Source organism: Procambarus clarkii, chromosome 48, assembly GCF_040958095.1.
Source record: "Procambarus clarkii isolate CNS0578487 chromosome 48, FALCON_Pclarkii_2.0, whole genome shotgun sequence".
Classification (NCBI taxonomy): Eukaryota; Metazoa; Arthropoda; class Malacostraca; order Decapoda; family Cambaridae; genus Procambarus; species Procambarus clarkii.
This window is the reverse complement of record NC_091197.1, coordinates 24,281,051-24,294,404: the sequence shown is the minus strand read 5'-3', so window position 1 is coordinate 24,294,404 and position 13,354 is coordinate 24,281,051. Positions and strand designations below refer to the sequence as shown.

Below are 13,354 nucleotides of genomic sequence, written 5' to 3'. Positions count from 1 at the left end.
AGACCATTGTGGCAAAGTTCAGGCTCCAGCACAAACCCTCAAGCAACCGCCGCATTACCCGGGAGCCCCTCAGAAACAGATAGAGGTGGAAGTGCAGACAAAGCAGAGCTGCCTGAGGAAGAGACAAGGAAGCGGTCCGAGCGTCCCTCTTAAGACCCAGCCAAGACCGAACCTGAGAGGGAACCGGATGGGACTTCCGCCTGTTCACTAAGAATCCGAACCCAGCGAGTTGGGAAAGAACCAAATCCTTGGCGAGCAGACACGAGGACAAGATGGGAGCCCACACCAGCCAGTTGTCGAGGTAGGCCAGAACACATAACAGACGCAGGCGGGCCACCATGACCCAAGTAAGACGAGTGAAAACGGGACGCACCAGATTCAAGTCGAATGGAAGGCAACGAAAGCGGTAACCTGGACATCCCACTACAAAACTGAGCCAGTCCCTGAACCTCGGATGACTCAGGACGTGCCAATACGCGTCCTGGAGGTCCAAGAACACCATCCAAGTGCCCGGCTCTAACAGAAGATGGACCTGGGACAGTAATCATCCAAAAGGAGGGGCAATAAACCCACGGGTTCAGACGAGACAAGTCCAGAATGAACCGGAGGTTTGTGCAGTCCCTTTTCGGGATCGGAAAAAGGCGGGAGATCCCCCTGCTTTGGCAGGAGGACCAGGCTTGAATGTCTTCGTCGCCACCCCGGAAGGGGACTCCCTTGAGACTGCCTGAGTCTCAACACCAACTAAATCCTGCTCTGACTCTGAAACCCTCATAAGCTTTGGAGCCGGAAGCAAGGGGAGAGGAACTGGATGGACAACAGAAGGGGAAGGACAAGGGGGAGGAAGGATGGAGCCAGAACCGAAGCGACTCCCACCACCAAGTCCGGGTCCCTAAAACCAAAACGGGACAGTCTCGGGGCATCCAGAGAAGCAACTAAAACGTAGCATGCAACGCAGCTGCTTCCTGCACGCTCATATCATGATCAGTAGCTTGGGTGAAATCGAGCACGTACAGGCAACAAACGTCGCACAACTCCGGGTCAAAAGAATTACCGACCCAACAAGCAGCATGGCGGAGGCACAACCAGTGATTGTCCACCAGAGACAAGGGGACAGAGTAACCTTCCAACTCGCATGAAGCGAGAGGGGATTCAAGGGTCACATCCATCGCACCATGGAGCCCCCATGGGCCTTTACAGGGCCCTTAGCCTTATTAAGACACTAAGGGAAGCCCAGGCAAGGTACTGCTAACTGGCACCAAAGACTACCAAACAATTTGCTAATAGCTGAACCCGTGGGACATGTCCACTCATGGGGGCCTAGCAAAATATAATAATAGGAAAATATAAAAGGAAAATATAAAAACAGAAACCACGTACAAAACTCAGGCAAATCATAACATAGAACGAAAAGGCAATGTAAAGGATCTGGGTGTACTCATGTCGGAAGACTTTACCTTTAAAAAGGGGCCGTCTGGTTATTATAATGAAAGTTGTTCAATGTCAACCAATATTAATTTTCTAGTTGTATATGAAAAGTGCTTAAATTGTCCCAAGTTTCAGTACTGCAGTGTAAATAGAAAGGGAGTTTTTTTTTTTTTTTTTTTTCAACGTTTTTTACACATTTTCAAGTCCACACTTCAGAACACACGCTTCAGATATAATTATTCTGTGACACTTTTCTGACACATTAGCATATAATAAAGGATTTGGGGATTTAGAATTTCCAAAAAAATCTTTAGTTTTCCTAATACAAATGTTCAAAGTTCCCCAAATTTTTTTTGCAAATATGGCATGTTTATTGCTATTATAAAATCAATAAATGAACTTAGAGAAAAATGAAAGCCCCACAATGTAGAGACATGCCCCACAATGTAGAGACATGCCCCACAATGTAGAGACATGCCCCACAATGTAGAGACATGCCCCACAATGTAGAGACATGCCCCACAATGTAGAGACATGCCCCACAATGTAGAGACATGCCCCACAATGTAGAGACATGCCCCACAATGTAGAGACATGCCCCACAATGTAGAGACATGCCCCGCAATGTAGAGACATGCCCCGCAATGTAGAGACATGCCCCGCAATGTAGAGACATGCCCCGCAATGTAGAGACATGCCCCGCAATGTAGAGACATGCCCCACAATGTAGAGACATGCCCCACAATGTAGAGACATGCCCCACAATGTAGAGACATGCCCCACAATGTAGAGACATGCCCCACAATGTAGAGACATGCCCCACAATGTAGAGACATGCCCCACAATGTAGAGACATGCCCCACAATGTAGAGACATGCCCCACAATGTAGAGACATGCCCCACAATGTAGAGACATGCCCCACAATGTAGAGACATGCCCCACAATGTAGAGACATGCCCCACAATGTAGAGACATGCCCCACAATGTAGAGACATGCCCCACAATGTAGAGACATGCCCCACAATGTAGAGACATGCCCCACAATGTAGAGACATGCCCCACAATGTAGAGACATGCCCCACAATGTAGAGACATGCCCCACAATGTAGAGACATGCCCCACAATGTAGAGACATGCCCCACAATGTAGAGACATGCCCCACAATGTAGAGACATGCCCCACAATGTAGAGACATGCCCCACAATGTAGAGACATGCCCCACAATGTAGAGACATGCCCCACAATGTAGAGACATGCCCCACAATGTAGAGACATGCCCCACAATGTAGAGACATGCCCCACAATGTAGAGACATGCCCCACAATGTAGAGACATGCCCCACAATGTAGAGACATGCCCCACAATGTAGAGACATGCCCCACAATGTAGAGACATGCCCCACAATGTAGAGACATGCCCCACAATGTAGAGACATGCCCCACAATGTAGAGACATGCCCCACAATGTAGAGACATGCCCCACAATGTAGAGACATGCCCCACAATGTAGAGACATGCCCCACAATGTAGAGACATGCCCCACAATGTAGAGACATGCCCCACAATGTAGAGACATGCCCCACAATGTAGAGACATGCCCCACAATGTAGAGACATGCCCCACAATGTAGAGACATGCCCCACAATGTAGAGACATGCCCCACAATGTAGAGACATGCCCCACAATGTAGAGACATGCCCCACAATGTAGAGACATGCCCCACAATGTAGAGACATGCCCCACAATGTAGAGACATGCCCCACAATGTAGAGACATGCCCCACAATGTAGAGACATGCCCCACAATGTAGAGACATGCCCCACAATGTAGAGACATGCCCCACAATGTAGAGACATGCCCCACAATGTAGAGACATGCCCCACAATGTAGAGACATGCCCCACAATGTAGAGACATGCCCCACAATGTAGAGACATGCCCCACAATGTAGAGACATGCCCCACAATGTAGAGACATGCCCTCCACATATACTGTGTAAGTTTCATGTAAATTGAATAAAAAAGGAATCAGTTTTGTAAACGTTTGTGTCAATTGAAAAAAACACAGAAATGAATAAAGTCTAAGGTTCTAAAATCTGTGGCTGAGGTTGACATCAACCAATTTTCTCCAAAATTGGCATCCTTACAGCTAGGCTTACGTACAGTCAGGTGTGTAAGTTTGATGCAAATCGCCCCAAAAAAAAAGAAAAAAAAAATAAAATATTAAAAAAAAAAGAAAAAAAAATCCTTTTTTTTTTCTTAAATTTTTTTTCCAATTAAACTAATTATAATATTTGTTTAATATATGCTATTGTGATAGCAAAGAGTCGTAGTTATGATTTCAGTTGACACTTTTGATTGATAATCGATTTTGACCATTTTTGCATAATTTTCACAACTACTTCAATATTTTTTTTCTTCCTTCCTATTTATGCTACGATGCTGAAACTTGGACCAGATGAAACACTTTTCATATAGAACTTGTCAAAAAAGTTTGATTGAAATCGAACGAGTTTTCATTTTTGCATTTTTGGAACCAGATGCCAACCAGACGCCCCCTTAAAGAACACAATAAAGTAGCCGTCACAACTGCAAGAAAAATGATAGGTTGGATAACAAGAACTTTTCACACTAGAGATGCTATACCGATGATGATACTTTTCAAAGCGCTTGTGCTCTCTAGAGTGGAGTACTGCTGCACAATGACAGCCCCTTTCAAAGCTGGAGAAATTGCTGACCTAGAGAGCGTGCAGAGATCCTTTACTGCTAGAATCCACTCAGTAAAACATCTAAATTACTGGGACCGACTAAAGAGCCTAAATCTGTACTCCCTTGAGCGCAGGCGGGAGAGATACATAATAATTTATACGTGGAAAATAATTGAGGGGCTGGTCCCAAACCTGCACACAGAAATAACACCACATGAGACCAGAAGACATGGCAGGATGTGCAGAATACCCCCGTTGAAAAGCAGAGGTGCAACAGGTACTCTGAGAGAGAACTCTATCAACATCAGAGGCCCAAGACTGTTCAACACGCTTCCACTACACATAAGGGGCATAACTGGCAAACCCCTCACAGTGTTCAAGAGAGAACTGGATAAGCACCTCCAAAGGATACCTGATCAACCAGGCTGTGACTCATACGTCAGGCTGCGAGCAGCCGCGTCCAACAGCCTGGTTGACCAGTCCAGCAACCAGGAGGCCTGGTCGACGACCGGGCCGCGGGGACACTAAGCCCCGGAAGCACCTCAAGGTACTCAAGGTAGGTAGCAAGGGGTACCACCAACCACACAAAAACTAAGAATAGATATAATGATAGATATATACACACACCAACATAGAAGGGACAATCACCAGAGCAGACCCTCTCACCAGGCAAAAAAACAAAAGCAAAACCCCACAAGAGGACAACGTACCCAGGTGGAACAGAGCCGGCCGCTGTAAGAGGTAAAAACTAGCTGTGCAGTACCCCGCGGCCCCTACCAGTGACAAAAACTACCCCTATCCAAAGGCAAACATGGGCAACAAAAACCCCAGTTGACTCCAAGGGTGGCCAAGTACTGAGCAGTAAAAGACACATCGGGGACAGATCCCGAAGTGACTTGTGGATGCCCCAAGGGTAGTACTTACAGAGCACCTAGGGAAGGTGGCCCTAGGCGCATGCAGCTCGAGTGCAAAAGAATATTACTCCTGGCTCACACACCACCAGTAAAGACAGTCCACGCCACAAGGCACAGAATCTGAGACAAATTGCTGGAGCCAGAGGCACAAGACCACGCCAGTAGCACATCAGCCTGAGAACTGAAGGGTGGATCGCCGGCGTGGGGGTCTGGGGTTCCCCCTTCCCCCTCCCGGGGAGGGGGAATTTGCGCAGACAGTGGTGCGGCGACATAACATCATGGTCATTTGCTAATTTTCGTTTGGGGAGTTCTGTCCACTGGTTTGGCTTTCGGTAGCAATAATTACACCAGAATAAGGGTTTGTTTTGGGGCGCCACCATTTCTGGGTGCTAGATCCGGTCGATGCAAGACACAGAACCTGTCCCCTCTTCTCTTGAGGGGGCCAGGTTCTGGCTCATGGTCCTCGGTAGGCAAGAACTCCGTGCACATTGACTGATACCAGAAAGTTATACATATCCATTCAGCCTGGATAGCTCCGGGGCACCGACAGGGTCCCCCCCCAGAAAAGGGTTCACACCCCAAAGTCAAAGAGTGGGTTCATGCCCGAACAAAGTAACTACTACTTAGGTAATTCCTTAAACCACAGTGCGCACCATCAGCCAAACTCACTCCCAACCTGAGGAAAGACAGACAGTCAAGGAGAGCTAGCTTACCAGAAGGGCGAGGAGCCACCACAAGTGAAGAGAGTTCTCTAAGGCAGTGAACACTGAACACTCCAGATAACACTGGCAGTGCAAGGGGCAGCACTAAAGGAGCACCCAGGGAAAAGAACCTTGAACACATGCAGCCTCAAACACACACTCAACTCCTGGCTCAAACTGAATAGGAATAGGCACAATGGCAACTCCCACTTAGCTGGAAAGCAGGACATCAGAGCCAGAGTGACAGAGAGGGCACCTCACACTGTCTACCATCTGCAACAACTGAGAATGAAGCTGCTCACCCCTGGCTACCTCACCCCCTACCCACAAATGAGGGGAATAGGTGGGGCAAACAAGCTAGTACTGAGTACTGGTTTCATGAATTTTCAATTGTTTACACTGCTGGGGAGGGGGGGGGGGGAGTTCTTTTGCAAGTTCTGAAGCAGAAGTCACCCTTCTCACTAGCAGTGGTCTGTTTTAGTTCGCTGACTTTCAGACCACTTCTGTGGTGGTGGTGACAGACCAACCCGTTCTCGCAAATTTAATAAGTCAATATTGAGTTATTAAATATGTGCATAGGTGACATACTTAACATAATAGATACCCTTAAAAAGATTCATAGAAAACACCGACCTTACTTAACCTTGTTAGTATCTTAAGATAAGCATCTTATTGCTTCGTAATTACAATTATTACCTAACCTATAATAGGTATAGGTTAAGTAATAATTGTAATTACGAAGCAATAAGATGCTTATCTTAAGATACTAACAAGGTTAGGTAATGTCGGTGTTTTCTATGAATCTTTTTAAGGGTATCTATTATGTTTAGTATATCACCTATGCACGTAGTTAATAAGTCAATATTGACTTTACGAATTTGCGAGAACGGGTTGCGACAGACATGATTAAATGCCACAGACAATTTTATCATAGTGCCACTGATTCTTATTCTTCTCTGAGGGAGCCAGTTTCTGGCTTTTCGTCCCCCTAGGCTGAAAAGAACTCTGTGACTGATGGTATCAAGTAGTTTGGCACTATATCATTATAGTAGCTTCAGGGAGCCACTGGGGCTCATCCAGAAAATATGACTTTTCTTCTAAAACTTTCACTTCATAAATGGATCTTAACCTATTGTTATAAAATCTATTAAAACCGAATACAAAATTGAATAGTAAGTGAGGATGTATTATTTCTTACCTGTTCCATCACCTCCGGTGCCATCCAACATGGAGTTCCAACAAAGGTATGCCGAGATTTTTGACGTGACAAATCTCCTCCAGTTGACAGCCAGGCACTTACACCAAAATCAGCAATTTGTACAACACCATCTTCACCTAACAATATATTTCCCGCTTTGATATCTCTGAAAAATATCAAATGATGCATTACTTTCCTAAGTACTGTAATGTGCATATACAATGACCTATCATCTTATGTACATTGCCATAATTATGAAACAATATACTGTACTGTAATAGCTAACCATGATGACCTAGTAAGTACGTTCTAACTTCAAACCTTTAACTTTTGGCAACAACTTTCATCTCAACACTCTTGGTCTGGCAATATTTCTTCCACCTTCCAGTAATTTTCCTTAATAAATTGGCATCCTACTATTACTATATTATTTTAAGAAAATGTGAGTTATCTATTAATAATGTTATCTATGGTCTTGAATTACGATCATCAACAACAGCATACATCCAATTATTTTCATGCACATTACTAACTTACAGCAGCAGGGAACCACACGATGACCAATCACCCGCACACCAGAATATGAAGAAATGACGACATTTCAGTATGTCACGGACCATTATCAAGTTGTATTATCAACGTTGTCGTTTCTTCATCTTCTGGTGTATGGTTTGGTCACCATACCTTCAGCCACATTATTGCAGCCCAAACTCCTGTTTTGGTAGTACTTATAGTAACCATGAGGACCATAGTATATATACCAACGTACAACGAAATTAAAAACTAGAAATCTGAACTACTGAGTTAGACAGCCGGAAAACTATTTATTACTTGTGTTGCTTTGACAAACTAAGCTAACCTAAGTAAACCTTCCTAGGCCTAATACACAATATCTGAGGCCTAATATAGTACATGTGTGCTATAATAAGCCTAGGAATATTTAAGTTTGTTTTTAAGCTTCATTTATTTTAAAAGAATTCCTTACTAGTCAGTATACTGCTATGTAAAAGCTAAGTTTGTATGAATTCATGACTATTGACAACTGTCACAATAGGTACTATCTAGAGAGGAGGATGGGTTGTACAATTATCTACACCCACATGTAACCCACTATTATATTCTTGTTTATTAACACCATCACGGTGTCTGCTGGTCATGCACATTACTAACAACAGACACACATAAGAGGTTGTTCTGGATACTGAAACATACGGGAGTGACAGGGAGGCTTCTAACATGGATGAACAATTTTCTGATAGAAAAATGAGGGCAATAATCAGAGGCATGGTATCAGACAGAAGAAATGTCATGAGTGGAGCTACATGATTCAGTTCTTGCACCGGTAATGTTCATTGACTACATAAACGATCTACCAGAAAGAATACAGAATTATATGAACATATTTGCCGAAGATGCTAAGATACTAGGGAGGATAAGAAACTCACATGATTGTCATACCTTTCAAGAAGACCTGGACAAAATAAGTATACTGTATAGAGCCCCATTTGGCAAATTGAAGTTAACATGAATAAATGCCATATTATGGAATTTGGAATAGGATAAAATAGGCTACAAGAATCTACAAATTATGTGAGAAAGATTAACAAATTCTGATAAAGAAAGATATCTTGGGGTGGTTCAAAAAGACTGTCACCCGAGGACTACATAAAAAATATTGTGCGAAGAGCCTATGCTATGCTTTCCAATTTCAGAATTATTCTTAAATACTGTACTGTACTGTACAAGGATGGTGAAATAATAAAGAAATGGTGCAAAACTCTGTGAAACCAATGTTGGAATATGCAGCTGCGATGGTAACCATTTCTTAAGAAGCACATAATCAAACTGGAAAAGGTACAAAGACATGCAACTAAATGGCTTCTGGAACTGAAAGAAAAAGAGCTACAAGGAGAGGTTAGAAGCATTAAATATGCCAAAGCTAGAAGATAAAAGAAAAAGAGGCTTATGATAACTGCTTCCAAAATAATAATGGCAATCAACAAAATTGATAAAGAAGAATTCTTGAGACCTGGAACTTCAAGAACCAAGAGGCAATGGATTTAAGCTAACTAAACAAAGCTGCTGAAAAAATATTAGATAAATCACTTTCACAAACTGAGTGGTTGATGGTTGGAACAAGTTGAGCGAGAAGGTGGTAGAGGCCCAAACCGTCATAAATTTACATGACAAATTATATGACAAAGAGTGCTGGGAAGACGGGTCACCTTGAGCATAACTCTCATCCTGTAACTACACTATTATATTCTTGTTTATTAACACCATCCAGGTGTCTGCTGGTAAACCAGAGTTCAGCAGACATGGCTAACTGCCATTTTACCCCAATGGTCTTAAAAAGAGTTACTCTGCAATTCCTAAGCCAAATACAAATTATTCTTATTATTACTGTATATACCATATTATTATTTGTAAAGTTAAGTGCCCTATTATTATATTACCACACTGCCGAATTCTGCGTCATTATTTGATTCACATTGAACCAATTAGTCTGGCAAGGAATGTTTCTTTAAATAATAGTCAAAACATTAGTGTGTCAAACACAGAAACTCAGATCCAAGTCTTAGCAGCATCTGACATATACTGTCTCACATTAAAGTGAGGAAGAACAAATGAGAAAGACTCAGAAAAACAAAAATCATTAAACATCCTGGTCGTGGATAGATAAACCTGTTTAATTATTAATTACCTATGAATTTGTCCATTATTGTGAAAGTACTCAAGGCCCTTCAATACCTCGCGTAACGCTGTTGCGATTACTGCTTCATCAAACACCCCATGCTTACAGTCTGACGTCTTCATTCTACAAAAGATAAAGACAAGAGATAAAATTTATAAATAATTAGTCTTACCAAAAAACCAGCGTTGAATGTAATGAAATAGCATTTTCTGGGTGAGCCCCTCTTATCGGGGCTACTCTATGTAATATTAGACCAGGACATTAGCTATGGAGTTCAGACCTATTAGGGACCATGAGCCAGAACCTGGCCCCTTCAGAGAGGTTGCAGGGAACAATGGCCCTGGAAAAACCCCTTGTGGTTGGGGGTTTTCCTTATCTGCCATCGACCGGGGTTAGCCACTCAGAAAGGTAGGCATAACAAAACAAACCCCACATGGTAAGAAACTAACAACAAAAACCGAACAGAGAGATAGAACTCCCTACAATCCCAAGGAAACAAGCAAACATGCAAATGTAACACACTACTGCCACACCACTCGTCTGCGCAGCCCTCGCCTCCCTGAGAGGGGAAGGGGGGCGCTGGACCTCACCGTGCCGGCTGCATAGCACTCCAGTTCGGAAGCGAAGTGTCAACAAACGCGAAAAAACGCCGACCAGTGGGAGGGAGGGTTGCCAGGGAGCCTCCAGGGGTCACCCATAAAATGGCATTTCATTACATTCGACGTTGGTTTCTGTGGGGAGCCCCTACGGCTCCCTGGAGCTTCATACCTAAAGAGAAGGAAAAGAAAGGGCTAACCTGGGAGGCAGCCGCCACAAACTCCGCAATGCAAAGTCGAGACGACACTCTGCAACCTGCGACCCGAACGAACACCAGAATGCCCAGGAGCAGACATGCTCAGAAAATAACGGGTGGCCAGGAACCTGAACGACCTCCAAATCCCTGCGCCCGAATGAGCCCAAGACACGTCGCCAACCTCGGCAGCAAAAGTGCCGAGCACTTTTGCTGCCGAGGACTAGCACAGGTGCGAGGATATCCCGCAGGCTGGCTAGACTTAACCCAGCGGTCGACCTGGGAGACCCGAGCCCTGGAACGGGGAATGAGAGAAACCGAATCAACCCAAAGCACATTTCTAGCCACGGCACGCAGGTAACGGCGAAGAGCCGCAACCGGACACAACACAAGACGCACCCCCGGCCGAACCAACCAAGCATCAGTAACCCAAGGACCCCTCAGGAAAGCAGCCGTCTCGGCCTTCGCCAGAAAAGACGGAGAAGGCTGCAAACGTACAAACCTACCATCAGAACCAAAAGAGCAGAAACTCCTGCGCTGGAGGAGAGCCGGAAGCACCCAACCTGACCCCCAGAGGCCAATGCCAATAAATATAAGACCTGTGAAAAACAAACTTGAACCGAAAGGGCTACCACACACCAAGCAGAGGAAAGATAAGAGAGCACCCTGACCAAGGACCAGGACGGCTCAGGCAGCGCATGAGTAGGCCGGAGGTGAAACAAAGCACAAGAAAGCATATGGAACGGACAGATGTGATGTCCACCCCAAACGTAAGCTGGAGCGGCTCCGCCAGCGTTGCACGATATGAGGCGACAGTAAGAAGCATCAATAATGGTCCGGAAGACCAAGAAAGGACAAGACAACCCGATGCGAAAGAGAAGACAACCTACAAAGAGCAAGAAAATGGCGAATAGGAACGCCAGGAAACCTCATACTGTCGCCGAGATGAAGCTCACAAGTGGGACACCATCAACGAAGCCACCTGATCACCATAGAGATGGTGATACACCTGCATCAAAAGACCAGACGCGAAGAGCCAAGGAGAAGGCCGAACCAGCCACGTACTAGACTGGTCCGACCTGCCAAAAGAGGCAGAGCCGCAAGAAACGCCCCGGGTTCAGACACCGATCAAGCAGCATCTGAAAACAAGCTGGGCCGGCCACGAGGACTACTCTCCGTGAGAAGGACTTCAACCGAGCCAGAACCCGAAGCAACAGTTGGACCGGGGGAAGAGGTTCAGGTAACTCCACCTCGGCCAGACCTACCGAAAGGCATCCACCACAAACGCCTCTCAGGAAGGGAAGGGCGCCACATAAAATGGGAGACACCGAGACCACGCCAATGTGAAGACGTCCATGTCCGGGAGTTCGTACGTCCGGCAGTGCCAACGAAATTGGTGACGACTGGCCAATACATGAACAGAGGAATGAACCGAGGCCGTCCGCCAGGACGTAGGACACTCCCCGGACACGAAATGCATGGAGAACCAAACCCCGAGAATCCAACAGACGATCCACTCGAAGGGACCAACCCCAAAGGGGCAAGGACCGAAGAGAACCCCCGTGGTTCCGGCAATAAACCACCGGAGAACAGTCCGAATAGAGCCGGATGGTAGAGCCCCGAGTGACCCGAACCCTCTGAAGTGCAACCAGACAGCCATGAACTCCCGAACCGTGCTGTGAGCCTGACGGAAGGACAAGGATGAGGAACACCTGGCCACCGCAAAACACAAAAACACAGCAGTGCGCACCACGAAGGCAAACACCGCCTAGGAAACTCAGGCCAGAGAAGCGTCTGTCCCAGTTGGCATTAGCTTACGAACTGGAGTGCTATGCAGCCGGCGCGGTGAGGTCCAGCCCCCCCCCTCGTCCCTCTCTTCGGGAGAGGAGGGCTGCGCGGATGAGCAGCACGGCAGTAGTGTGTTACGTTTGCTTGTTTCCTTGTTTTCTTGGGATTGTAGGAAGTTCTGGTTGATACCTGGTTGATGGGGTTCTGGGAGTTCTTCTACTTCCCAAGCCCGGCCCGAGGCCAGGCTTGACTTGTGAGAGTTTGGTCCACTAGGCTGTTGCTTGGAGCGACCCGCAGGCCCACATACCCACCACAGCCCGGTTGGTCCGGCACTCCTTAGAGGAATAAATCTAGTTTCCTCTTGAAGATGTCCACGGTTGTTCCGGCAATATTTTTTATGCTCGCTGGGAGGGCGTTGAACAACCGTGGACTTCTGATGTTTATACAGTGTTCTCTAATTGTGCCTATGGCACCCCTGCTCTTCACCAATTCTATTCTGCATTTTCTACCATATCGTTCACTCCAGTACGTTGTTATTTTACTGTGTAGATTTGTACTTGGCCCTCCAGTATCTTCCAGGTGTATATTATTTGATATCTCTCTCGTCTTCTTTCTAGTGAGTACATTTGGAGGGCTTTGAGATGATCCCAATAATTTAGGTGCTTTATTGCATCTATGCATGCCCTATATGTTTTCTGTATTCCCTCTATTTCAGCAATCTCTCCTACGCTGAAGGGGGAAGTGAGTACTGAGCAGTACTCAAGACGGGACAACACAAGTGACTTGAAGAGTACGACCATTGTGATGGGATCCCTGGATTTGAAAGTTCTCGTAATCCATCCTATCATTTTTCTGGCTGATGCAATATTTGCTTGGTTATGCTCCCTAAACGTTAGGTCATCAGACATCATTATTCCCAAATCCTTTACATGCTGTTTTCCTACTATGGGCACATTTGATTGTGTTCTGTACCCTGTATTATGTTTAAGGTCCTCATTTTTACCATACCTGAGTACCTGGAATGTATCACTGTTAAACATCATGTTATTTTCTGATGCCCAGTCAAAAACTTTATTAATATCTGCTTGAAGTTTTTCAATGTCTTCAGCCGAGGTAATTTTCACACTGATTTTTGTG

General features: G+C 45.4%; 1 protein-coding gene across 7 annotated transcripts in view; it reads right to left on the bottom strand.

Moving 5' to 3' along the window:
* LOC123764814 (oxidative stress responsive kinase frayed) overlaps positions 1-13,354 on the bottom strand; it is a 257,836-nt gene that overhangs the window by 99,671 nt on the left and 144,811 nt on the right. For all 7 annotated transcript variants that reach the window (XM_069302652.1, XM_069302650.1, XM_069302651.1 and 4 more), the window contains 2 exons: positions 9,649-9,762; positions 6,945-7,110 (listed from right to left, as the gene is read on the bottom strand). In XM_069302652.1, coding sequence (XP_069158753.1) covers positions 6,945-7,110; positions 9,649-9,762 — 280 coding nt within the window. The remainder of the gene's footprint in view (positions 1-6,944; positions 7,111-9,648; positions 9,763-13,354) is intronic.